Source organism: Eubalaena glacialis, chromosome 1 (assembly GCF_028564815.1).
Source record: "Eubalaena glacialis isolate mEubGla1 chromosome 1, mEubGla1.1.hap2.+ XY, whole genome shotgun sequence".
NCBI lineage: Eukaryota > Metazoa > Chordata > Mammalia > Artiodactyla > Balaenidae > Eubalaena > Eubalaena glacialis.
Genome location: NC_083716.1, coordinates 11,953,223 through 11,981,002, shown reverse-complemented (window position 1 = coordinate 11,981,002; position 27,780 = coordinate 11,953,223). Strand labels below are relative to the sequence as shown.

The 27,780-nt window shown below is 53.2% G+C and overlaps 1 protein-coding gene across 3 annotated transcripts in view; it reads left to right on the top strand.

Annotated features, from left to right (window-relative positions):
* The window catches only part of GRK5 (G protein-coupled receptor kinase 5), a 220,076-nt gene that overhangs the window by 158,652 nt on the left and 33,644 nt on the right, over window positions 1-27,780 (top strand). For all 3 annotated transcript variants that reach the window (XM_061189634.1, XM_061189544.1, XM_061189717.1), the window contains one exon: window positions 8,068-8,145. In XM_061189634.1, the coding sequence (XP_061045617.1) occupies window positions 8,068-8,145 (78 nt within the window). The remainder of the gene's footprint in view (window positions 1-8,067; window positions 8,146-27,780) is intronic.

Here is a 27,780-nt window from a genome sequence, read left to right as displayed (position 1 = left end):
AGCGGGGCCGTAGTTGTACCTGATGGTGTTGGATGTGTTGAGGAGAGACTGAATGAGTTCATGCCACTCAGGGCAGTGTCTGGCATGTCACAGACGCCTGATGAATGTAGCCAGTAGGGCTCTATTTGTGTGCCTTTCTCCTCCACTAACTGGAAGTCTATGGGTGGCACAGACATCGCTCATCATCTCTGAATCCTCACAACACTGAACCTGACAGGTGATCAATGCTCAGGACTCACTGGGAGCTGGTGTCCATGGCTGGAGTGGAGGGAGCTAGGGCAGAGGGGTCTAGGAGAGATGACAATCATCCAAGACCTTGTGCCATTAAAGAACTCTGACTTTGAGTGAAGCAGGGGAGCCACTGGAGGGTTCTGAGCAGAGCAATGCCATGGTCTGATTTAGGTTTTTAAAGGATCCCTCTGGCTCCTGTGTTGGGAAAAGGCTATGGGGGGCAAGGGTCAGAGTGGGGAGCTCTGATGGGTGAGAGCGGGTAGTTGCTCAAGCCAGGGTGGAAGCAGCCGGCCGTCGTGACAAGTGGTAGGATTGGGGGCATGTTTTGAACCAGAGCTCACAGTATTTTCTGATGCCCTGGGGGTGAGAGAGAAGAGTTGGCGGTGACTTCAAAGTGTTGACCTGAACCAGTGGAAGGATGGAATGAGGGTAAGGCTGTGGGAGGTTTGTTTGGGGGGAGGTCAGGATCTTCATCTGGGGCACACTCAGCTTCCGATGTCTACCAGACGGCCCAGTGGAGATGTCCATGTGGAGGTGGGTGTCAGAATCCGGAGTTTGTGAGAACGGTCTGGGCTGGAAATAGCAAATTGGGAGTTGTCAACATAGAGCTGGTACTTAGAGCCATGGGCTGGATGAGCTCACCAAGGAGATGAACGTGGATGCAGGAGCTGAGGACCAAAGTCTGAGCCCCGGACAAAGGCTCCTCCCCATTTGGAAAAGATGAGGCATCGGCAGCTTTGGGACCTGTCTGGAGAGTTGATGAGGCAGAGCAGGGCAAGGCTAAACCCAGGAGCCAGTGGAATTTTCCAGCCACGTGTCTTATTAGATGTTTATAGTCAGTTTGAGAAGAAGAAGGAAAATAAATCCAGTGGATGCCTATTTTCATTCTGGTCGTGCAGACGTTCTCTTTTGCTGGGCCTGTACCAAGATCTCTCTTTTGGAAAGGAAATGTGAGTCTGGCTCCCTGTGTTGACGCGTCAAATGCTCCTTACGTATGCCTTAACGCTGCCGCCCCTCACGAGAGGCTCACCCCATCCCCTGGCGTTTTTGTCTGCATCTCTGGGAATTAGCAAGGCCTTTCATCGCCCATCCTGACGTGTCAAATGAACAGCCTTTGGAACACCTCTTTTACGCATGAAGACTTTACTGAGTTTTCCAGGGCTGGCGCAATGCTCGTCTGAAATACCTTTTTTCTTCCATCCTGACTGGAACTCTGAGGAGGGAAGAGGTGGCGGTGTCCTTGGTGTTGCGCGCCGCTCCGGCGCCCCTGGCTCAGTCAGAGCCATACGCGCCGTTCCCACCTCTGTGTTGAATTTCTACCAAGTGGAGTTTTTTAAAACTAACCTGTCTTTGTCGGCTCTGACGTAGCCCCCAGGAAAGGCTGCTCCCCTGCACAGTCCTAAAGACTGAGATTCTCGAGTCAAGCAGAAGACATCGGCTGTTTTTTTTTTTTTTTTTTTAAAGGAACTCTTTATTTATTTATTTATTTATTTATGGCTGTGTTGGGTCTTCGTTTCTGCGCGAGGGCTTTCTCCAGTTGCGGCAAGCGGGGGCCACTCTTCATGGCGGTGCGCGGGCCTCTCACTATCGTGGCCTCTCTTGTTGCGGAGCACAGGCTCCAGACGCGCAGGCTCAGTAATCGTGGCTCACGGGCCTAGTTGCTCCGCGGCATGTGGGATCCTCCCAGACCAGGGCCCGAACCCGTGTCTCCTGCATCGGCAGGGAGATTCCCAACCACTGCGCCACCAGGGAAGCCCCATCGGCTGTTTTAAAATGGGGCCTGGGTGATTTGGGGGCAGCAGAACTGTTTGTGCATCATTCATCAGACTGCAGGGGCAATTCGGCCCTTAGTCTTGGTTGTCGAGCAGCTTCTGGGAGCCTGAGAAGGACTCCCCCATTGCCCTCCCCTCCAGGGAAATGGAGTCAGTGACCCAAGTCAAGGCCTTGAGTAGATTTGGCTTCTGGAGGGCCAAGAAGATTTGCCTAGCTGGTCAGGGGATTGGAAGGGCTTCCAGGCTCATGTCAACCTCCACAGGCCAATAGGGTCTGGCCATGGACCTCTTAAAGACTGGTGTACTTCTTCTCTAAATTGTTTTCTGGGAGCCTTGATGGCATCTCAGCTCATATGAAACCCTCCTGTCCCCAAGCATGGGTGCAACTTAAAGTTTTCAGGTCTCTTCTCTTTGGGATTAGGGGATGTTTGGCAGATACTCAACCAGATTTACTCAACACACATTTATGAGATGTCTCCAATGTGTCACACTCTGTTCTAGCAGTTGGAAACTATAGAGTGAGCAGGAGAAGTAAGTTCCTGCCCTCACAGAGCTTGCTTTCTGATTAAACCCAAGATTGAAAAAAGAAAGAAAGAGCATTTTTTAATGAACTAAGAGATACTAGCTATAAGTTCAGACACCTGTCAAGTATTCTTATCTATTGTTGGGTAAGAAATTACCTAAAACTTAACAGCTTGAAGCAACAATAAACATTTATCATCTCATAGTTTCTATGGGTCAAGGATTTGGAAGCGGTTAACTGAGGTGCTACTGGCTTATGGTCTCTCTAAAGGTTACATCAAGATATTGGCTGGGGCTGCAGTCATCTGAAGGCTTGATCTGTTTCCAGGCTTGCACACATGGCTGGCAGGTTGGTGCTGGTTGTTGGCTGGAGGCCTCAGCTGTCTTCCATGTGAGCCTCTCCATGGACTGCTTGAGTGTCCTCACAACATGGCTGGCTTTCCCCAGAGCAAGTGATCCAAGAGAGCATGGTAGAAGCTGCAATGTCTTTTATAACCTGGTCTCAGAGGTTCCATGCTGCCATATCCCTGATACTGTAGTGGTTACATGGGTTAGCCCTGTTCAGTATGGAAAGAGCCTTCTCAAGAACATGAATAGCAGGACGTGAGGATTATTAAAGTGTGCATTTTGGAGACTGGCGACTACAAATATGACTACAAATGGAATCTCATATCAGGAAATGCTAAAAGTCACTCTAGCTCAGAACTATGGCACGTGAAATTAGTGGGCTATCACCTGGTTTCAGATATGTCTGGTTATCCTGGAATTTTGTTGTAAAATGAACTGAAATGCCTCACCAGTGGAACTAAATATTCTGCTTCTCTTATTTTTGAATCATACCCAGTATTTATTTTTGTCTTTCTATCACTGCTGTGATCTCCCAATCATTCTTGGGAGAATGGTAATCATTCTTCAGGTGGACATAAAGACCCTCAGAGCAGTTGGTAAAGCCTGGGAGCAGGATCATCTTGAAAAAGTACCACTTATAATGTAGGTTCATATACTGGACATCTGTGGGATTGTCCAGTCTCCTGGGTGTCCCACCTATACTCCCAAACAACATGGCTCTCGTAGAAGCTGCCATGTTCTTAATGATGTCACCTGAAAACCACAGCTGATTGGAGCAGGGATGAGTCTGTGAGCCAGTGCAGGTCAATGAGTCCTTTCTCTGGGGTTTATAGACTTGAGGGGAAGTCCTTCTCTGGTAGACGAGGCTTAGAATAAAAAACCTGGCTGCCATGTTTCCTACCACTGGAGCAAGCCAGGCAGCACTGAGGGAGAATGAGGCCAACACACACACACACACACACACACACACACACACACACACACACACACACCCAGGTGAGAGTGGGTTCCAGAAGTGCTCATGTCCCTGGTTCCTGGTGCTCTGGGCCAGGCTGCATTTCCATTTTCCCCACAATTTGGTTGTTCAACCCATCCTTGGATTCCAGGAGCCCAGAGATTACGGTTTTGCCTGAATTAGGCTAGGTTGGGATTCTTTTCACTTAGAATTGAAAGAATAACAGGGAGAGTCAAAGACCTTTGCACGGTGGCCTTGTGAGCGCTGGGGGGAGTGAGGACAGAGAAATAATTCCAGGGGCTGGAGGAGGAGGAGGAGCAGCTAGGCCGTGCAGGGGTGGCAGAGAGACACTCAGGGCGGAGGCTCTCTGAATGATGGGCAGACAGCAGGTGAGAGCACAGCCCCTCTGTGCTCTCTGACAGCGGCTGGTAAATCTGTCACCTCCCCCCCACCCCTGCCCCAAGACAGGGTCAGCACCCTTTCCTCCTAACTTCTTTTCTGAGTTTGCCTCCACCAAGATGTGTCTCTCAAGCTGGTGGCCGTGGTGCCGCCACCTTGGGGTCACTCCTACCATTCTGTCTGTACCCCGCGTGGCCAGGGGTCCTCTTCTCCCTCCCTTCTTTCTCGGGGCCTATCCCATTGAAACCTGGACCACGGAATCCCTTCCTGACCCAGGCCCGAGGGCTCCTCACATGGCAGCCAGAGACCAGAGAACACTCTGTCTGCCCAGGTGGGCACAGGCTGTGGAGCTGACCAGGCCCATCTGATCCTGGGGCCCCGGGGGGACACCCCCATCTGCAGTGCTTCTTCATTCTAGCTGGGGGGCTGGGAGGGGGCTGGCGATGCCAGCCATCTGAAAGATTGTTCAGGCATCAGTGAGGGGCCTGGCCGGAGATGGATGGCTCGCTCATGTGTGAATGAAGTAGAGTTTAATGGAGGACAGTTGACAGAGTGCTGGGCAGGGCAGGGAAAGCAGTCCTGGCCGATGTACACACCTGCAGCTCTGCAGGGACAGGGGAGGGGCCGATACAGGAAGGAGTGGGAGAAGGCAGCTGCAGGAGCTGGGTCTTCAGAAGTGGGTCCAGGAACCCGGGTGCCCAGGCAGGGAGGGAGCCCGCAGGGAACTCCCCACCCTCACTGTCAACCTGCCCCGCAGCAGGGTGGGGAGTGACTCCAGAGGGGCAAACGGAGACCCCCACCCCCATGGTCGGGCACCAGCAAGACGCTGAGGCCAAGGTGGGAGGAGCCGGGTGTTTCTCCAGAAAGAGCCCCGGGGAGCAGCCCTGCCAGCCGGGCGTGTCACTTGTCCCTGCTGCGAGGACTCTGGAAAAGCTGACCAGATCGGTAATTACAGAAGCCGGAGGTGGCGAGACCTCAGAGCCTCTCTGACTTCATCTTCCTGCCAGGGCAGGAGAAGGGCTCCTGGGAGGAGGAGGTGACATCTCAAGTTGGTCAGAGGCCGAGAGGAATTCAGCTCAGACTCTGCTCTGTAAACCAGTGCCGGCTTCTGTGAAAACGTGGCAGGGCCCCTTGTACCGGTTTGCAGTCTTCATGTTTTTAAAAACTCATCTGAGGGAAATGTGTTTTAATAGAGGACATATTTTTATTAGCATTTTCTGAGATGGATGATGCAATTAGAGCCAGCCAAGAGAATGAAATATTAGGTTTATAAACTAGGATGTACACAGATGTTTATACTCTTTGGCAAGTACGGATACGTAAATAATTCTTTTCGCCTTAAACTCAATGTAGTATTCTGCTCTTTGTGTTACAGCATCTCCTCCCCAAAGGCCATTCCTGTGTTTGGCATAAACCACCGTGCAGAGAGAAGGCTCATTAAATGCCTCCCTCCGTTGGCACCATGGATGTATCTGGGGAAGAGAAATGCCCTCCGCGTGGACTGACACAGCAGCTCTTTGGCGCTCTGGCTGTTAGGGTTGAGCTCTGGGCAGGAGAAGCTTTCAAATGGGCAACACAGCAGGGAGGACAGTGTGTGTCCCCTCTGTTGGGAGGAGGGGACAAGCCCACCACCCTCCCTGGTTGGAGGGAATTCTTACGGGTGGAGGTCGCGGGGGCATCCTGGCATGTGGTTTACCTCTCTGTTCGTTGAAGTCATTGTCTGGCTGCCATTTCCAGAGCCCACTCTAATAGTAAAATTCTAGGCTGTTGGCCCAGCCCAGCCTCTTATTTGCTGCCTGTGTTTTCTGGTTGAAGCTGATTTCAGCAGCTTTGGCCCGCTACCTGGGCAAGGGTGTTCCCGTAGCAGCGGGTTCCCGGGTGGTCCCCCGCCTCTGGTCGTGTGATCGGCCTGAGCTCTGCCCAGCCGAGCTGCCATGGTGCTTTTTCTCTGTAGGTGGCCTCTCAGGACGGGTCCCTCATGAGCCCCTCTCGGGGGTCACCGTGGAGACTTGGCCTGTCACTCCAGGTGACTTAATCGGTGTGGAAAGCCCAGCTGGAAGCCTTCTGTTGGTTTTCTGCCTCCCAACACAAATGCTCTTCAAGTGGTGGCGACCTGACATGGACTCTCAAAGAAAGGCCTTTTGATGCCGGGCTGGGGATGCCTGTCCCCGCGTGCTCCCGGCTGCCGCCCTGTGGAACTGTGGCGCCCAGCCGCCCAGCCGGGCCTCTGCTGAGAGGGAGCTGACCTGAAAGGGATGTTATTTTTTTAACGTGGGTTTTAGTACCCAGAGCAATAATATTTTCAGCTGGTTATTGAGGCTGATTAGTGAGCCTTAGGCCTCCATTTGGTTAAATAGAGCCGCCTTCACAGATGTGTTTTGGGACAGTGCAAATCCAGGGTTCTGCGTGGGATTGAGTTACCCCCAAAAGGTAGTCGGGCATTTGCCTGTGGCCTGGGCCCTGCAAAGCAGTCTGGGTAAATTCCCATAGTGCCAGACCACCAGGAGGGGTTTCCAGGGTGGCTGGACACTGGGAGCTTGTCTTCTCCCCCTGGAAAATAGGGGCGCAGTTGTACTCTAGAACCCTCAGCCCCTTTGGAGATGCAGCTCCAGCCCAGGAGGGTCTTCCGGGCTGGCCTGGGGAGAAATTGGACCCTAGACACTGGGTTGAGAGGTTGCTTTGAACCAGGCCAGGGGGTGGGGGGTGGAGGTTGGGGTCTAACTTCACAGCGAGGTGGCTGGGGAAGGAGTTTCAGTCCCTCTGTGCTGATGTCATTTCCTGTCTCTTTTGAAATAGCTGTACTTTTGGACGGAGGCTGACAAGTCCTTGGGTGGTGGATTTTGAAATGGTTATAAACAATTTGCAATTAGTTCCCTTGTGTAAATGAGAAAGGCAAGCTCACCCAAGCTTCACTCCAGTGAAGGCCTCACTTCTTTCTTTAGAGCCCGGGTCCCACTGGCTTGGCCAGCCATCAGGGTCCTAAATTCCTTGGTGTTGTTGAGAAGGAGGTCTGGGCCTGGAGGTCCAAGTCCCAGCCCTGCCGCCTCGCTGCAGCCCCCCCGACCCCACCCACCTCCCAGGGACCCGGGGCAGCTCTGCTGAGCCTCCTGCTCTTCGTTTGCAGATGAAGGGGTATGACAGCAGCCCCTGCCCTCCTGTGTCGCTACCTGGGCCCTTTTCAGGTTCATATACGAGCATCTGAAATATCTCTGTATGTTCCCTTTGTAAACTGAAAAGCTGTAAAAGGTACAGAATGCATATTATTGTCTTCTCTTGCAAGGTGTAGTAATTACAATGAGTATTTATTATGTGCCTGTCTTTGTCACGTTCTCTCTGCACAATCACCCTACACGTAGGTGCTTTTTCCATCTGCACTTTATAGAGGTTGAGGAAACTGTCCAAGGTCACACAGCTTGTAAGGTGTGTGACCTCAGGCAGCCTCTCTCGAGGATCTTCCAGGTTGGTGGCTCCTGTTATTTGCCAGCAGCTTCCTTTATTTTCCTAAGCTGGTGGTTCTCAACCCCAGCTGCCTGGGTGCCTGGCCCCCATCGCCAGAGGGTCTGACTCCATGGGCATGGGGCGGGGCCCGAGCACCATCGTTGGCTCCCCCGTGATTCTTATGTGCCGCCCCAGTTCTGAGCATGTGTCCGCGGTGGATCACGGTGGGCTGGACTGGACGTCAGGGCTCCTCCCCTCTCTGGGCCTCACTCCCTGCCCTGTAGAAGGAGGGGATTGATCATGTGACCTCCAGGGTGTCTTCTCCAGGGGCCTCTAAGGTTCTACAACTATGAGAAGCTCGTGAACAAATCTATTATTGTTCTTTTCCTTCTTCTGTTTTAGGCAGAATATGAAGTTACTCCAGATGAAAAACTGGGAGAAAAAGGGAAGGAAATTATGACCAAGTACCTCACCCCAAAGGTAAGAGGCTGCCCAAACCCCAAAGCAGGAGGAATATGGGCCCCCAGGTCTGTGCCAGGCCATGTGAGGAGTGCCCAGCCGGTGGTGCCGTTGGTCTCCAGATCCAGAATTCTCATCCTCCTCCAGAGGCGCCCAAGCCTGGCAAGGCCAAGGCAGTGGTCCAGGCCACACCAGGCCTGGGGTGGGGAGGCCTGCTTCTTGGGGGCCCAGTGCCCTCCAGGGGCCCTCATACTTCCCACTGTTCACACCCAGGCGTTTGTGACAGGACAGGTAGAGGCTCGGCTGAGGCAGGGGTCAGAGTGCCCAGAAGAAAGGGCACGGCAGGGGTGGCTCTGAGAGGTCAGTGTGACGGGAAGGGTCCAGGGGTGATGGGAAGGAAAGCAGCTGGCTGAAGCTGTGCTGGCAGAGGCAAAGTCAGTTGAACACACAGCAGAATGCAGAGTATTCTGAAGTGTTCTGGAGTATGCTGAAGGGCCTCAGGGCTGGGTCACCCCCATGGCCTGGGTGCATTCATGGTGGCACAGACGCTGGATGCAGTTAAACATGGATGCTGCAGCTACCCAGGCTGCGTTCCACTCAGGAATCAGAGGCAGGACTGTGGACACAAGGAATCCAGCTCACACACACCAGCTCCTCCAGCAACAGGTGGGCTGCTGAAAGCCCCTGGTGAAGGCATCCAGGGTGACACGAGGGGGTTAAACCCACAGTAGCTCCTTCCGAGTCTACAGCCAGGCCTCCTCCTCTCCCTGTACGTATGGATGGTTTCTGCACAGTTTTATATGTTTTATTCACATGGCATGAAAGTCCCTTGAGTCACCTTGTCGTTCTCAGCAGGGGTCACAGGGGTCCTTGGCAGCTCTGCTCCCACCTCACACCCTCGCTGCCCCCTGGGATGTTCGGGAGGTCCCAGGGGCCTGAGTGCGTGATGAGGACCGCGCATGCCACACTGAGCCCTTGCTCCGGAGCAGGTGTGCTCGCCTCCAGCGCCCGCCGGCGGCCAGCCCAGCCTTACCCCAGAGGTGTCTCCGTGTCCCTTTCTCCTGCTCCTGCTGAGCCACCACCCCCGGTTCCTTCCCTTTTCTGCTTCCGCTTCCGTCGTAATCATACACACCTCTTAATGGAATGGCAAGCAACCCCAGGGCCTTTGCACTTTTCAGAAGCGAGTGGATTCATGTTCATAAACTCCTCCAGACGCTGGACAGGGCTGGCTCGCTCTGCACAAGGCGTGGCCCTGGGCACACCTGGCTGCCCTCTCCATCTGCAGGGCCACCAGGCTGCGTGGCCTCGCTTTGTTCCAGATACGGGCCTGAAAGTCTTTAGGTTGAAAATGGTCAAGGAGGAGACGTGTCTGAGCAGTGTCCCCCTTTGCCCGCAGTTGCAGCCGCTGACCTGTTGAGAGGCTGCAGGTGGATGTTTTCCTGGCCACCACTTGACCCAGGGAGTCCACTCCGGGCATGACAGGCCTGAGGGGCGTAAACAGCCCCGGGGGAAGAGAACAGCTCACTGCTGAGCACCTAAAGCAAGCCAGACACCAGCTAGACACTGTCTGTGACGCTTCCGGCCTTCATGAGATGAGAGGTGGATAGACAGCCCCGTTTACAGGCGGCTGCCAGGGCCCAGAGCAGGGAGTGACCTGCTACGGCCGCGCAGCTGACAGACGCTTGCTGCCCTCGGCCAAGGTGGTTTCCACAGTGGCTCAGCTTTGTCCGTCTAGCTCTCCATCTGCGCCCCCCTTTCGGGCTGCCCACCTGCTGGGGTTCCCCCTCAAACGGTGGCAGCTAACCTGTACTGAGGACCCAGTGTGTGCAGGCGCAGTCTCACCTAGTCTTACTGTCGCCGTGTGAGGTGGCTGCATCTTACGAGGGCAGGGAGGCTTAGGAGGTGCCGTCACTGTCCCAGGTGACAGCTGGGAGTTGGGCCCAGGTCGCGGTGATCCCAGAGCCTTTGGCTTTGCCCCTGTGCTGCACTGTGCCCACCGCACACCCGCCCGCCCCCGCGCATCTGCCGGCCTGGCCATGATCTGTGGTGAGCACGAGGTCGTCCCTTTGCCTGGCCTTGCTGGCTCGCTTGGCCTATCCAAGGGCTGCTGCAGGGGCCACTTCCCTCTCTCCCCCACTGGCCAACCTGGACCAGAAGCCTCTTCTCACGGACCCCAGTCGGGGCCCTCCGGACCTCGCTACCCCTGCTCAGCGCCGCCTCTGTCTCCTGCAGGGATGGGGCCCAGCCTCCCCCATCAGCTCAGACCGTTTCACAGGTGCCTCAGAGCTTGCCAGCATTTTTTCCTTAAGTACTCCTCAATTAAAAAAATGTAAACCACAGCATACGTTATGGCCCAGGGGCCTGGGGAAGGTGGTCGAAGCGGTCCCGTGGGTTGACTGTTTTCTGATAATAAGTTTTGCGCTGCCTTCCCAGTCCTTCCTGCACTCGCCCTCCCAGGAGGCTGTGTTACTTCTCAGCGCTGCAGATGCCCCGGGTGCTGGGGAGCGAGCACTGGGAGAGGAGCCACGTGGCTGAGGCCCCAGCACTGGCTCTGAGGCCTTCGAACGGCCCCCAGGACGCTTGTCCCCAAACCCAGGTCGTCCTCACCTTGTACCCCCTCCTCAAGGTGCAGCTCACGTGTCTCGGCTCCAGGCAGCGTTTTCCAAAGGGTAGACTGTGCGACACTGACCATTCGAGAGGCTCTGGGAAAAAAACACCTCTGTGGACAATTACTTGTGGGCAGCACTGCTCGCCGTGTCTCTCCCTTGTAAAGATTCACCCGGCCTGTGAGCAGATTAAAGGCTCTGAGAAGTCCCTCAGTAAAGAAACCTGTTTAACTGCTAATAAAGCATTTCCCAAACTTTTTTTTTTTTTTTCTCAATTTCACATCCTGCTGAATACATCTTGGGCTGCAGAACACATGCAGGGGTCTTCAGGACCTGGCCTCCAGTTTCCTCTCCCAAAGGCCCCACGCTGGGCTCCAGCGACGCCACCTCCCAGCCTCATCTTGATGTCCCCGTCTCGTCGCCCTTGGCCGTCTGTTCCCTGCAAGGCCCCGCACCCGGAAGGGGCTGCCCCCCCTCCGTCTTTCTCCCGCTGTGTCTCTGCTCCTCCGCACAGAGCCTTTTCTGCCTCTGGTCAGAAGCCATCGCTCCCACCTGGGTGGTCTCCGAGCTCGCTGCTCTGTTGTGCCTCTGTAGGTCCATGGGGTCAGTGCTTCCACGCCCCGGAGGAGGTGGCTTCTGAGGAGCCCGCCTTCCAGAGAGGGTGACGGGGCGTCAACAGATCGGTGGAATGCAGTGTGATGGGAGCAGTGGCGGACGGTGCACAGGGAAGTGTGAGGGTGGGAAGGTCTGGGGACGCTGTCCTAGACCGGCCTGGGCGAGCCAGGGAGCCTTCTGGGAGTTGATGCAGCGGAATCAAATTTCAATGTGATGATGAGGGGAAGCCAGGTGCGAATGAAAGAAAAGGAGAAGGGCCTTTCATGCGCAAAGGTCTAGCGCAGGGGCTCTCACCTGGGGACGTTTTGCCCTCCCCCCCGCCCCGCCCCGGGGACATTTGGCAGTGTCTGGAGATAATTTTGATTGACACAACTGGGGGTATGTGCTACTGGCATCTAACGCACATGGGCAGGGGAGTTATCTGGCCCCAAATGTCAGTAGCGCTGAGGGTCAGCGGCCTTGGTGCAGAGGTGGGAAAGGGTGTGTGTGCGGGGGAGAGGTCAGTGTTACAGGGGCCCTCTGGGTAGCAGGACCTGGAAAACCATGGTGGGGAGTTTGACACCATCCTAAGGGAGCCCCTAGGGCTCTGAATGCCATTTGCAGTTTAGGATGGTCTCTCCCCCAACGCAGATGAGAAAGGGGAGGGGGAGGGCTGGAGGCAGGAGGCCATCCTGGGAGCTGCTGCTGCAGCTGGGGCAGGAGGGGGGAGGGAGGGTGGGACGACACAAGGGCCTTGGGAAATGTTGGGGGAAGGAGCTCTCGGGGGATGGCAGGTGTGGGGCATGAGGAAGGGGAGCAAGGGGAGTCCCAAGTGACTCTCTGGTTTCCATCTCAAGTCACTGAGTGGGTGCAGGTGCCCCCAGGAAAGGCAGGGTACCCAGGATGAGGGCCATTGCTGTAGGTGGCCAGGCTAGTAGCTCACTGGGCAGATATGATGGCATCTGTTCTCTGTGTCCCCTGCCCCGTGCACAGTGTTGGACACATGGCTCTCATCCATTGTGAGTTGGTTTGAATGAGACAATGAGGGGCCCTGGGAAGCTTCCCTCTATGGGCCCCTTCCCTCTCCCGCCTCAAGTCTTTTTCTGGCGAGCTGACACTTGGCTGGCCTGTGTCCCCCAGTGTCTGACGGAGTGTGTTTGCTGAGAGTCTGGCTGAAAATCCCTGCTCAAAGTCAAAGCTCATGCCCGGAGCCGGATTCTCTCTCCCCGTGCGATGATGCTCTCCAAACCCTGACTTGAAGGCATCCATCTCAGAGGCCAAGTCCTCTCTTTGGACGCTGCCCAGAATCCTGTGTCAGTTGCCCATACACGGCCAGCCTTGCTCTGGGGGCAGTTAGAGGACACCAGCCCGGGGTGGGCTTTGGGATGGGCTGAAAGCTGTTGAGATCTGACGCAAAGGCAGCAGAGTGCTGTGAGGAGGCGAGTTTTAGAACCTGGTAGACCTGGGTTGGAAGCCAGGCTTGGCCTCTTTCAGCTGTGTGGCCTTGGGAAAGTTACTTAACCTCCCAGAGCCTCAGGCTGCTGCTCTGTCCAGTGGGCGAGGGTCATAAATACCAGCAGGACAGAGCCCAGGAGCTGGTACGAATAAGACTCTCCCTAAGCAGTGGCTCTCATCTGACTTTCCCCTTCCTAGTCTGTGTTTTCAAATTCAGGCCGTTGAATGAGGAAATCATTCAGACACGAACTCCAGCTGTGGAGTTGTGAGAGGCCAAGGAGGGGTCCGCAGGGTCCTCAGCCTCAGAGGGCTGGCCAGAGAGACTGGCCAACAGCAGTGCATTGGTCAGGATGATTAATGCTAGCTGCCACAACAAACAAACCCCAAATCTCAGGGGCTTCACACACCAGAAATTTCTTTCTTTCTCATGCATGCTCTGCCTGGGTCTCTTCTGGATGAAGATCAGGGGTCCTGGCTGCTTTTTTGTCTCCACCACCAAGGGGGAAGAGAGGAGTGAAAGAGGCACATGAGCTTTAACTGCCTTGGTCCCGATGTGACACATCACTTTCTCTCTCAGTCCACCGACCAGCAAGGAAGGCTGGGGGATTCAGGGGAGCATATGGAAAATTGCTTCCCGCCTGCGTTTCCCCAACCCCCAAACTGAAAACATTGTCTGTTTGGCAGGCTAATTTCTAGTGCTGGTGAGACAGCTCAGAGAAGCTGCCCAGAAGCTGGTCGAATCAGACATATGTGCTGGGCTCTGTAGAGATCTGGGCAGCTCACTTTCCAGGTACCTACAGATCAGAGGTGATACAGGTGGCAGGTATTCAGGTGCAGGATTGCTCTGAGCTGAAGATGGACCAGGAAATATTCCTAATTGTAATAATAAATAATAATAATGGATGATCCTGAAAACAGTATTATATATCATTCAGCACTACAGACATCATTTTTAAAATACTAGCTTATGGGGACTTCCCTGGTGGTCCAGTGGTTGAGAATCCGTCTTGCAATGCAGGGGACGCCAGTTCGATCCCTGGTCGGGGAACTAAGATCCCACATGCCGCGGGGCAACTAAGCCCGCGTGCCACAGCTAGAGAGAAGCGCGAGCACTGCAACTAAGACCCAATGCAGTCAACAAATTAAAAAAAAAAAAAGTTAAAAAAAAATAAAATAAAATGTTAACTTATGGAGATATAATTCACATATCATAAAATTTACTCTTTTAAAGTCCACAGTTCAATGGTTTTTAAAATAGTCACAGAATTGTGCAACTATCACCACTATCTGATTCCAGGACATTTTTATCTCCCTGAGTAGAAACCCTGTACTCATCACCATCACTCCCTATTTCCTTTTCTTCCCACCCCAGGCAACTGCTAATCTACTTTCTGTCTCTATGGATTTACCTGTTCTGGGCATTTCATATAAGTAGAATCATACAATATGTGGACTTTTGTGACTGACTTCTTTCACTTAGCATGTTTTAAAGGTTCATCCATGTTGTAGCAGGTATCAGTATTTCATTCCTTTTTATGGCTGGATAAAATTCCATTTTTATGGATAAACCACATTTTATTTATCTTCTCATCAACTGATAGACACTTGGATGTTTCCGCTTTTGGGCTCTTATGAATAATGCTGCTATGAACATCCATGCACAAGTTTTTGCATGGACATGTTTTTAAATTTCTCTTGGGTATATACTTAGGAGTGGAATTGCTGGGTCACATGGTAACTTGATATTTAATCAGTTGAGGAATGGCCAGGCTGTTTTCAAAGTGGCGGCACCATTTGACATTCCCACCAGCAGTGTATGAAGGTTCCAATCTCTCCACATCCTCTCCAGCGCTTGGCATATTCCGTCTTCTTTTTCCATCCTAGTGGGTGTGAAGTGGTATCTCATTGTGGTTTTGATTTGCATTTCCCTAATGACTAATGATGTTGAGCACCTTTTCATGTGCTTATTGGCCATTTGTATATCGTCTTTGGAGAAAAGTCTATTCAAATCCTTTGCCCATTTTTAAATTGGGTCGTTTATCTTATTAATGTTGAATCCTAAGGGTTCTTTTTTTTTTTGTTTTTTGTTTTTTTTGGCCATGTTGGGTCTTCGTTGCGGTGCGCAGGCTTCTCATTGCAGTGGCTTCTCTTGTTGCAGAGCACGGGCTCTAGGCGCGCGGGCTTCAGTAGTTGTGGCTCGCGGGCTCTAGAGCGCAGGCTCAGTAGTTGTGGTGCACGGGCTTAGCTGCTCTGCGGCATGTGGGATCTTCCCGGACCAGGGATCGAACCCGTGTCCCCTGCATTGGCAGGCAGATTCTTATCCACTGCGCCACCAGGGAAGCCCCAAGCGTTCTTTTTATGTTCTAGGTACAAGTCCTTTACCAGATATATGATTTGCAGATATTTTCTCCCAGTCTGTGGGTTGTCTTTTTACTTTCTTGATGGTGTCCTTTGAAACACAAAGATTTTTCATTTTGATGACATTCAGATTTATTTTTGTTACTTGCTTTTAAATGACTTGTCTTCATGTTGTCTTATCTGTCCCTGTAAGAAGGCCTCAGTTTTTTGAGGAACAGGGTGTATATGGAGAAACGTTAGGCCCATAAATCTCTCTTCCTCTGCAAAACCAAAGCCCCATCGCCTGTTGTAAGGAGCAGGGCCAGGTCTGGTCCTTCACCAATATTCCACGCCTTCTCCTGGTTGACATGACCATATTCTTTAGGCTCCCTGAGTCTAGCACTGCAATGACCTGCTTTGGATCTTCCTAGCAACTCCCCAAGATGGGTATTAGTGCGTCTATTTTACAGATCAGGCACCTGAGGTTTGGGAAGGGAAGAGGCTGGCTTAGAATAGCGGAAGCAGGGCTTAAAAGGAGCTTCTTAATGTCCTGCTTCGGCAGTGTGGTTTGTAGGACATCTTGCTCTGTGCATTTTAATTGTGCCCATCAGCAACTGTGCCAGGTCTCCACTCCAATCACTAAGGCCTGGCAGGTGGCACCCAGTTTCAATGTGGTTTTGCTAGGAAGTGTCAGTGGATGCCAGGTGGAAGCTCAGACCTGGCAGAGGGTCCTGTTGAAAGGGCCTGCGTGGGCTTCCTCCGACAATGAGGTGGGCAGGTAGGTTGGGACAGGCTTCTGACGTGAACCCGCTTGGCATCCTCTGTGGGATCCTGGGAATGCCCCAGAGCAGGCAGCTCTTGGAGGGCATTTCTTGCGGGAGGTCCACTGGCAGGATGGCGTTCTCTGGGCCCTCCAGAGATGCGGGCCTCTTTGTTTCTGAAAACAATGGTAGGCTAAGGCAGGGAAGTTTGTTCTTGTTAAGGGGGAAACTACCTATCAGTCTGAGTTTCTGCACAAAAGAAATCTATTCCTAGTGCTCGTTTGGTTCTCCGGAAAACATCTACTTTTCAAAAAGTAAGGAGCTTGAATGAAAGGAAATAATAATTATTCCAAGTTCCTCTTTCTCTGGCCCCCGGCTCACAGCCTCCCTTCACTGGCGCCTCCCCCTACCCCACCAGGCAGTAGCATAGGATCTGAGCTAACCCAAACAGCTGGCTTCCCGAAAGGGGACAGCTCCTCGGCCTCTGGGGCAGTCAGAGGCTTCAATCTTTGTCTTCAGGGGCACATGGAACCCAGTTCTGCCACTTTCCAGTGGGGCATGTTTGGAGCCTCAGTTTCCCCATCTGAGTATGGGGATGATAACAGTGGTGCCCAAATGGGCTCATTTTTCGTTAAATCAACTCATCTTTTAACTTGAAATAAATGAGTTTCAAAAGGAAACTTTGTTATCAGGAATTACCTGGAAAGCCAGTATTGATTTGCTGTACATAAAGATAACTGGAAAAGTTATCCTAGCTGGATACTCTTTCGCTTACCTAACGCTCGGAGCCTCCTTTCTCTTTGTTTCTGAAGGGCAAGTAGCGAGTATTAGAGACAGGTTAGCAAGATGGTAGGTAGCATCACACTGAGACTTTCTTCTTGACGATGGGAGACTTGAAAGAAAATTGAAAAGGGAACACTTTTTTCACTGAGTGATTCAGTATTATTTAATTGTGTCCCTGTACCTCGAGGCTAAGACCACTTCATCATCTTTGGAAAATGCTGGGCTGTCTACTTCCCAGCTATGATGCATTTTAGAAATGCTGGTTTGTTGCTGGAAGAGACAGCATGACCTAAAGCAAAGGGCACTAGGGCTGAGGCTCGCTCCTGGATCTCCCTTCCTGGGATCTGGGGCCTTGAGGAGCTAGCTTAGCATCCACCTAACCATCTAACCAACACTTAGTCTCCAGGGACCCAAGGCCATGGAATACGGGTGGCTCGGGTAAATGCCTCCCTTCCACGTGCCCGGCCTGCCCTCCAGGGGTTTGAGCTCCCTGCTTCTGGCCCCAGAGCCAGCTGTTCATCTCTGCTAAGATCACCTGGCTCTTGTCTGCCTCCCTGCAGCCCGAACGGCATCTCCATCCTGTTGTCAGTGAATCTGGTGAGCTCAGAATCCACCTTTGCTTGAACCCCTCCTGGGCAGGGTCTGGCTGGAAGGGTCCAGCTGGAAGGACCTGTGGGGCATGCACCCCAGGTTTTCCCACTTTCTGCCACAGCACTGCAAGAAGACTCAAGGCTGGAAGAGGGTTGAAAAGAAAACTTGAGAAAGGAACTTCCTGGGAACAGCTCTTACTGTGTGCCAAACACTGTTCTCAGGGCTTTAAATAACTCACTTAATCCTCATATCTACCCCATAGATTATTATCTCCATTTTAAAGATGAGGAGGTGAAGACACAGAGAGGTTAAGTAACTTGCTCAAGGTCACACAGCTGGGATGGAGGAAGCTGAGACTTCGGAGTCTGTGCTCTTGACCCTTCCCCATCCTGCTCTCCTAAGATAACCTAACCTGGCTCCCTGCCTTGAGCTCCACTCACATCTCTTCTTGATTGAAGGACTGTTAATGACCAGTCCTTTGGAGACTGGCAAACCAGTGCCGTTTGGAGAGCAGCAGGGCTCCTGGGTCATTTCAAGTTTGCCCCAGCACCCAGCACTACATGGTTCCCCATGGAGTGCCCCTGCTGCTTGAGCCAGCAATCCTGGTACATTGGGAGATGACTCCATAGCCCACCCTCAGGGACTGTTCCTCTAGTTCATCCCAAGGGGAAAGAGGACACCACCTAGAGTAGGCTACAGCACCCAGGGGATCTCAGGGGCCACCTGGTCCAAGGCTTTGCATGCAGTTTTAGCTGTAGATTTCCAGATGCGAAGACACGTGGATCTGCTGTGGTTGACCAGCCTAGGACTGGGCCCCCTTTTGCTCCCTTCCCCGTCCTGGGCCCTGGCTTTGAGAAGAACACTTGTGGCTCCTTGGAACCCAGTTTTAAAACTACTGGGCTAAGCCAAACTCCTCATTTCCTAGATGAGGGAACTGAGGCTCAAAGAGGAGCTGGACCCCTGAAGGGTCATACAGCTGGAGGAGGAGAATGGAACATTCCTCACTGGGCTTTCCACACCCCTGTGCTCCAAGTATGGCGCAAAGGCACGAAAAGGAATGCTTCCTGACTTCATTTACCACCTCCCACCCTGGTTGGCCTGCAACTGGGCCTGAATTCCCCTGAGGCTATTATTCTTTGCGTCAGTACTTGTCTAAATGCTGAGACATTTGTAGTGTGCCAACAAAGCAGAGAAGGCTGCTGGTGCCGAAAGTTCCACCATTTAAGTATCCACACTTTTTAAATGGAGATGCCCTTGAGGGGCATCACTGAATCTAACCCTCTCACACTCCTTTACTAAGGGTGGGTGTTAAAGGGGGAGGTGGGGCAAAGTGACATTATTTTAGCACCTACTGTATGCTGTGTGCTTTACATCTTTATCGCATCCTGTCTTCATGACATTCATTTGTAATAGACACATTTGTCCCTGTTCTACCTTGGGTAAAGGCCTTTAGCTATTAAGAGTGAAAGCTGGGAGAGTTGAAAACAGGGACTGACACAGATAACTTGTATGCAAATATCCATAGCAGCATTATTCACAATAGCCGAAAAGTAGAAGCAACTCAAGTGTCCATTGACGGATGAATGGATAAGCAAAATGTAGTGTGTCCACACAGTGGAATATTATTCAGCCATAAATAGGAATAAGTCTTGACACATACTACGGCATGAATGAATCTTGAAAACATTATGCTAAGTGAAAGAAGCCAGACATAAAAGGCCACATACTGTGTGATTCCACTTATATGAAATGTCTAGAATAGGCAAATTCATTGAGACAGAAAGTAAATTAGAGCTTACCAGGGACTCGTTGGAGGGAGGGATGGGGAGTTATTGCTTAATGGGTATAGAGTTTCTGTTTGGGATGATGGAAAAAAATGTGGAAAAAGATGGTGGTGATAGTCGACATTATGAATGTAATTAATGCTGTGGAATCGTCCGCTTACAAGTGGTTAAAATGGCAATTTTTCTGTTATGTCTATTTTACCACAATAAAAGAAAAAGAACAACAACAGAAAAAAGGTGATGATGAGATATAACCCCAGTCTGTCCGATTCTAGAACCTGGGATCTTTCTTTTCCACTGTGTCGTCTTCTCAGAGGTTAACCAAAGACAAAATCCCCCCGAATCAGCTTCCCAGCTGCTGCACGAAGTAGCAAGTCCGGGAGGGCAGGTGGATTGGAGGATGTGCACACTGGCTGGTCCCTCCTGCGCCGGGTCCACCTTCTGGCTCTGAACCTTTGCGCTGTGTCATTAGCTTTTTCTCATGTCACAATCTCCCTGCACAACATTTTTAAAGACTGTGTAATTGTCCTTCAAATAGATACATTTATTTCTCTCCCCCAACCTTTCCTGGAAAACACATCCTCTTTGCCTGATGTCTTTGGGCCCCTCTCGACATCGTTGAGGCTGCTCTGCCAGCCGGGGCTTCTCACAGCAGGCCAGAGCATGCCCATCGGGGTCCCTCTTCCTTTCTTGTGACCTTCCAGGTCGGAAAGTTGGATGTTCCTTTGATGCCAGTGGAGCCGGCGCTATCTCTGACCCCCATTCCTTTGTGTGTGTGTGTGTGTGTATAGTGTTTCCTGACCAGAATTCCTCTTTTTAGAGTGTCTGGAGACAGAGAAACCAGCCACAGGCTTCCTGAGGACAACCTCCCCTCAGCCTTGCCCTGGGTAGGCAGCGACGCTGGTCTCTGCGATGCCTGTGCTCGGCCGCATCCGTGTGGCCTGACAGACCCTCCCTGACCGGCCCTCCCTGACCGTGGGCCTTGGGCAGAGAAATGACATCATGGGGGTTTCAGTCGAATTCCCTGGATCTTAGGAGATTCCTGCCCCTCCTTCATTCCCAAGCCGCGTGGAATGAAATCTTGACTGCAGAAAAATCTTCCCGGGCCAAGGTATTTCCAACACAGCTTCAAATTGAAGCCGGTCTGGAGGCTGTGGACTGGGAGGGTGTTCTGGGAGGTGGAGAGTCGGCTTGCTGTGCCCTCACCTCTCATGCACAAGGAACGAGAGACACTCCCGGCCGTGAGCGTTCTGCACCTCAGCCCCTTAGGACCCAAGTTCTACCCGTGAATTACCTGCACGTGGCCGCCCTGACCCAGAGCAGAGGTGGCCGAATTCAAACCGCTCGCCAGGAAAAACCCCGCTTCTCTGGGTCCTGAGAGCCAGGACCGCCTGTGTAAACAGCGAGTCTTCTCCCATCGCACACCCTGGGCCCACAGGTTTTGACCGGAGATTATCAAGTTGACAGAGCCCGGCTGGCCTCTCACTCCACGTCCAGGCAGATTTCGTTTTGTTAATCATCCTTTTTTGCTTTTGACGTAAAAAGTCATGGTCTGGGTCAGGGCCACTTGTATGTTTTCCTTTCTTTCTCATTCAAGTTGCCCAGCTCTCAGGGCCTCTGGCTAAATTCTGCTAGTGTTTAAAAATGTTCTCTCTCACTTCCTGACCCCTAAAAATCCTTCATCCTGATTTCTGCGAAGCCACTTGAACAGCAAAGGAAGTAAGGGACAAGACCCTTTCAGTCCCTATCTGCTTTTCCCTTCTTGGAGGGTCGTGGCTATGTCTCAAGGGCTGTGTTTCTCCACTTTGCTGACCCAGGGAATGTGATACCTTATGACCTGGGGCGGCCCAGTCAGCAGGGGCACCCTCGGAAAGGGCTGGAACCCCCTGTAGAGCAGCCTTGCTCAGAAGACCACCTGGCCCCGTGGCCCCTCACGCAGTTGATGGTCTCTGTGAACCTGCTCTCTGCCATCTTAAATTTGTCCAGACAAGTGTCGATTTTGCCATAGGATAAAGTTGATTCTTTCAGAGCCCTGGCCTTCTCAGAATACTTCCCAGGGTACAGATACCTGGAGGGTCCTCCTCATTGCCTAGCCAAATGCCCTTCGTCCTCTGAGCCTTGATCAGACCTCACCTCAGCCATGAGGCCACCGCTCTGAGCTCACCCTTCTAGGGGCTGAAAGGCAGCTCCACACTCCGCCACCCTCAGTCCCCACCAGCCTTGAACTCCTGCCATTGGCCAAGTGAGTCGGTTTATGAGGTCATTGGGGTGGAGCTCATGACCTGGGCACAGAATGGACACTCAGGGACCCTGTTGTAGCTGACAGACTGAATCAGCTCGGACCCCAGCGGGAGAAGCAGCAGGCTCCTTGCTTTCTGACTGGTCACAGCAGTGGCACCACCTCTGGGTCTGCTCACAAAGGCAGCTCCGTGCCCTGCGATGTCTTCCTGGCCTGGCAGAGTAACCCGCTATCCCCAGGGTCACCCCCGAACTGGTGTAAGAGATCGTTGCCCAAAGACTTAAGGAGATCACCAGGGTGGCCGCGTGTGTCTGCATCATAATGGAACCGTGGGCCTTACGTAGGACACCAGGCTGCTTCCCAGCACAGTGTCAGGGCAACGGCCTTCCTCACCTTCTCCTACCATGAGAAGCCCCAGAGAGCCCCGGGAGCCCCTTGGACTCTGGGTCTTTGGCTGTTCATCACAAAAAGATAAAAGTGCAGAGTGGCAGTCGGGCAGGAGGTGGACCCATGGATGTCCCCCTAGAGAAGGGCCCTTCAAGACCGAGTGCTGTCTATCAGAGACAAGGGAAGATCCAGGTTTTGTAGGGGCTGAAGCTTAAGTAGCATGTGAAGTATGCTCTTTAAGAAGAACGAACAGAACATTAGGTACAAAAGTGTTTCCTGAGAATGAGAGAAGAAACCACAACCACTGCCTGGAGGCTTGGAGATTCCGTCCTTTTCACCTGAGATCTCAATTTACCAGAAGTGCTTGGGCAGAAATACTTCCTCTCTCACCTAGAAAACTCTGTAGCTCCTAGGACTGCAAGTAAAGGGCCCCAAAGCTTCAGCTTCCTCTGCTTCAGGGTGAATTGCTTCTGATTGGAGACCCTGCCCACCTGATGGCCAGAGGTGAGCATCACATTTCCTTAGAGCTTGAGAGAGGTGCCATGAGACTTGTCGTTTTCCCAGCTTCTACCCCAAGGACCTCCAGCAACCAGCTGCCTGTCCAGCATGTCTCTGCCCAAGGGGGCTGCATCTGGCACTGTGCTCAGGCCATGCAGTCCAGCAGCCTTGCTGACCACGTGGACACTGAGGGAGGAGTTGGTGTTTGGGCCGAGAGCTGCAGGGGACAGACATCAGGCCCAGAGTAGCAGGGGCCAGAGCCCCTTCGCTCGCGAGCACTTGGCTTGGCTGATTGACTTTTCCCCAGTGACCAAGATAACAAAACCCTGCTTTTCCTCTGGTTCTGTTCTTGTCTGGGGCTCATGGATTGTGCCTGCTGCCTGGCTGATGTGGAAGACGAGCTACTCCAGATGGACCCAGGCTGCGTGGCCGTGGCTTTTCCACATGGCACTGAAGGTTTTGATTAAAAGGTGGAAGAATGGCGCTTTTTCTTCCTGTCAGCCAGACCTTAAATCAACCCTGGAGTGAGGAAATGCTGTCCAAAGCTGCCGTTCAGTAAATGCTCTCCAAAGCTGCCGTTCAGTAAATGCTCTCCTTTGTCTGCCAGTTGTGATTGTACAAGCAGGTTTAATTTCAAGCCAGGATTTGGGGTTGGAATGAGCACCCTCCTTTGCCCACCTCCTGCCCGTCCTGCTTTCTTCACCCAGTTCCTGTTCCTAGAGTCCAGCGGACTGGGCTGAGTTAGTTTACGGAACTCGGAACCAGCAAACTTGAGCGGGGGGAGAGAAAAGCGAGGGGAGGGGAAGGCTTTAGAGGGTCCCCCTCACCACCTGGCCCAACTCCTGAGTTTACAGATGGTGAATTTGTCTGGATTCTTGGCAGCAAGTGGCAGATACTTAACTCCCAGTTGCTCAAACAAAGGAGGAATGTATTGGAGGCGTGGGGGATACGATTAAATGAAACCATGAGAGAGACACGGCTGTACGTGGGCTCAGGAACCCCTGGCACCAGGACGCTTTACCCAAGGCAGCTCCGGGTTCTCCCCCAGCCGCCCCCAAGCCTCCAGCCTACAGTTTCTGCCCCAGACAAGCACTCCAACTAGTTGTAACTAAGAAAATCCCAAAGAACTGATTGGCCCAGATGTCCCAAAGGCAGGGGGTAGACCAGATGACCTCCTGAAGCTACTTCTGCTATGAACAGGCATGTGCACACACATTTGTTCAACAAATATATTGAGCACCTACTACATGCAGGGCACATTGTAAGTTCATATCAGCCAAGCAGAGTAGAGAGATTACAGGTTTTGGAGCCGGGCAGGCCTGGATTTGAATCTCAGGTCCTGTGTTTACTAATTATTGTGTCTAGGGGCATGTCCGGAGTACTAGCTGCTCACCAAGCGCTGCACTCAGTTCTGATGAGACAGGAATGAACAACATTCCTGCCCCTCAAAGAGCTCTCTAAGGCTCAGCGTCTACATTTGTGACCTTGGAACAAGCCCCACCTATGGCATCGTTCCAGGGAGCGACAGAAGTATGAATTTGTAGGAAAACTCACATGGAGGGGCCAGTGACTATCAGCCAGCCCCTCTCCCAGGGTCCCACGATGCCTCTGGCCCTGGATCCTGCTGGAGGCTGATTCCCACCCCTGCCCCTGCCCACGGCCAGGCCTTGGCAGCCCCGTGTGCAGAGCTTCCCGCAGCTGACACAGATCCCCTCACTAAGGGTCAAAGGGCGGCCAGGGTACCGCTGTGGGAGTGCCCCTCCCGGTTCCTGTCCTGGAGGAGAAATGGCGTTGCCCCCCAAGAAACAGCTGCCTCCACCCTGGTATGGGTGGGACAGGCAAACCCCCAGGAAGCCCCTTGTTTGGAAGGAAGGAGACCCCCTAAAACCCCTATCTTCCAGAGTGTCTTGCCTCTCTCCTGCTCAGCTTTTCCTGAGCCTAGTCTGTCCACACTGAGAAATTGCAAATAGTTTACATGGGGAATGTCAACTGCCCACGTATGAAAATATACACATCATTAAGCCCTAAGTGCTTGCGTCTGGAGATAGAGCGGACAGTCACCTGGGCTGACCTTTTGTTCACTGATGGAACTGCTACTAATGAGTGCGGAGCTCCTCGGAGGGATGTTTTCATATGTTGAAGCGAAACATAAGCTGGACATTAGCCTGTGTGTGTGTGTGTGTGTGTGTGTGTGTGAGATACATATGACAGTGCTATACAAATAGCACTTGCCAAAACATGCAGAGTCCGCTGCACCTCATTATCCAGCCTCCAAAGAGGGCTTGCTCTCCAAGGCCAAAGTCACATCCTCTTCACTATTCGAGAAAGACTATGGCATCCTTGGAGGACCTGATGATGCTTAGGGATAAGGCTCTCTGACCGGATTGCCTGGGTTTGAATCCTGTCTCTGCTCCCACGCTCGCTGTGTGATCTTGGGCAAGTTACTTAACTTCTCCGGGCCTATTTCTGCATCTATAAGATGGAGATAATAAAACCTACTTTGAGAGGATTAAAAAAGATAACCCCACGTAAAGCTCCTAGGACTTAACGTATATTAGGTGCTCAAGAAGTAGCGATGGTGACCACAATTGTCACTGGGAGGTGGGATTGGGTGGAAGACCCTGCCTGCTCAAAAGAATCATCTTGGATGAGGTTGTATTGGAAACAGGTCCTGAAGAGGGGGTAGGGTTTGGACAACGTGCCGTGAGGGGGCCAAAAGGGCTCCTTCCAGTAGCAAAGGCTCAGCAGCTGGAAAGCCAGAGCTCGCCCAGGAAATAACAAGTATGGGGTGAAAGCCCTGGCGAGCAGAGGGCATGATGAGGAAGCAGGTCGAGAAGGGCATTTGGAACCAAGGCCGAGAAGGCGCTGGATTCTGGTCCTCTGGCCAAGGAGATCATTTCCACTGTGTGGTATCGGAAAACTCCCTTGGCGGCCGTTGTGTCCACATAAGAGCAAGTGGTTGCAGAGATTCGTGAGGGGCCTACTGGCTAGTCCAGGTGATAGAAGAGAATTCTTGAAACCAGGGCAGTGGGACGGAGAGGGGTTGGGTGGATGACATACCAGGGCTAAGATTGCCGTGTGTGCCTGTCCCCGTCTGTGAAGTGGGGAAAAGCTGGTTTCGAGTGGGGCCAGGGAGGCCAAGGCTGTGTCCTTTCCCTGGAGCTGGCTCAGGACACCTGGTTAGAGCCCGTGCAGCTCAGATCCACTCCCCGAACTCTGCCCGCTACGGAGCCCCTCCGGTGTTGGTCCGGCTCGACCCTGGCCAGCACTGACTCGGAGGGGTCCGTTCTCTCGGTTGCCCATCGGTGCCAGGAGTGGGCTGAGTCAGTGAGGCCCTGGGGGTGTTCCCAGAAGAGCCCTCTGTGTTCTCCTCCTCCTCCTGCTCCGTCTCGGTCCTGAACCTCTGAGCAAGTGCAGGGCGTGTGTTTCCAGGAGGCTCCAAGGGCGACAGCAGAGGCGCTTGCTTCGGGAGTCTTGGCTACTGAGGAGGTGTGGAGGGTTGTTTCATGGCCCAACCTTGCCTCTATCCCTGGGCGCTGCCAGGGACGCTGGCCACATACAGTGGATCCCATTTCCACTCTGACATCTTGAAACAAGGGACTTGGAAGCCAGGAGATGCTTCGGGAATAAGGTCCTCAGACACGTGGAGTTTCTCTCCGATGCAGGAAATGAGGTCCCTTCATCCTGCTGGTCACCTCGCAGCAGCGGCGCCAGGGAGAGCAAGGCAGCCGCCCTCACCCTCACGATGCCACCGTCGGGCTGGTGACTCAGCAGCCAGTGAGAACCAGCCTGGCAAGACCTGATCCTGTCAGCCGCCCCGCTTATTTAACCTTATCTGGATGAGTCCTCTGCACTCGGAGCAGCGCCCTGACTGCTCCCTGCTTGCTCCAGCCTCTAGGCCTTTGCCCGCGCGGTGCCCCTCCCCTGGTGTAAATCCTACCTCTCCCTCAAGGTCCAGTTCCAGTCTTCCCTCCCCAGGGCTCCCTCCCAACCTGCTCTCTCATTTCTCCCCTAAATTCTTATTGAAGAGGCCGCCCTCCTCAGGTCTGAGATGCAGCACGTGGTAATCAATCGCTCCCGACTCTAGAGGCCGGGGAGGCTGGTCTTCTGTGGGGTGTCTGCAGCAAGGGGCTCCATAGTGCCACCTGGTGGACCAACGGCTGGCCCGGCCCAGGCTGGATGACCTGTGGAGGCCGAGCTGGGCTTGGGCTGTCGGCCTGCCTCTGGGGCTCTGTCCCTCTCGCTGGAGTTCTCTGGGGCAGGCAGAGCCTGGGCGTGGTGGATGATCAGCACAGGCTGCCTGGGTTGAGTGCTGAGTTAAGCACCCACGGGAGGCTTCATGCCCAGACCAGGCCCATGCCTTCCCCACCACCGTCCCTTGCTCCCCAGCCTTAGTCCCTGAAGCACCCCGGTTATCTCTGTTAGCCTGTATGTCACCCCAGACCCAGCACATGCTCCCTCTTAATCCATTGCCATGCAAATGCAGCTTCAGGACAAGTCCTAGCTCTTCTAACTAAGCAGACGCCCTCCCACCCCCAATCCTCCCGCCAACTCTCTCCTCTTTAGAAACCCCAGTGCCCTGAATCATTACTGGCCATCAATACCGTCCATGCCTGAATATTGTAGAGGTCTCCGTGTTGATGAAGCAGAGGATGAGAGGTCTGGCCTAGGCCACATGTTGAAGTTGAGGGTCACAGGCAGTGAGGCAGCATGAGGGCACTGAGAATTTAACAGGGGAGTGGGGACAAAAGGGAGGAGAGGGCTTAGGGAGGTGTGAAGGTGCAAAGCCCACTGGGCCCCTACACCCAGGTCACTGGCCTGCCCCATTCACATTCAAAGCAACACACGGGGCTCTTCTCAGTGTGCTCAGGGCACCCATGCAGCCTTCACCTCTCGCTGCCTGAAATGTGCCTTCTGGCTAACACGCAGCAGGATGCCTAGAGCCTGTGGCATACGCATCAGGAACAGCAGAGAGTGAGTCTGGGCCGTAGCGGGGCTGGAGGTACAAAGGGGCAAGTGTGCTGAGTCTGTCCTACCATCTGGGCCTGCTGGCCGCCTGGCCCCATCCAAGTGCAGCCCCAAGTTCTTCTGGTACCAGATTCAAGGTCAATTTCACATTCCACAGGGAAGGTTGGGGCCCGTTCTTTTCCCTCTGGTGACAGGGGCTTTTATCCAGAGGCACAGACCCACAGAGAGTGGATAAAGCACACCCAAGCTTTAATGCCACGTCTGTTCCCACTGCCAGCCTTGAGGGAGAAGAAATGGAGAGGAGTCTTAGCCAAAGAGGAGGGGGAGGTTTATTCCCTTGCTCCATGTGTGATTTCAGGGGCAGGACAGGTGGCCCTGAGCCTACAGTTCCTCAGGGAACCAAGTCCCGTCTCATCAGGCTGGGGGGGAGAGAGCTCTGTGGTTAGCGGCCCAGGGCGTACATAGCCGTGTCCCAGAGGCATGTCTTGCTGTTTTAAGCTCTCCTGGAGTTGGCCGTAGAACCCTCCTTAAGGGCAGTTGGGGCTCATCCTGACTGCCAGCAGAGTGGACTTCTTGGCGGGGCCAGGCAGGCTGGTCACATCGAGGTTGACCAGCCATTGGCTTCAGCTGCCCTAGACCATCAGGAGGCCAAG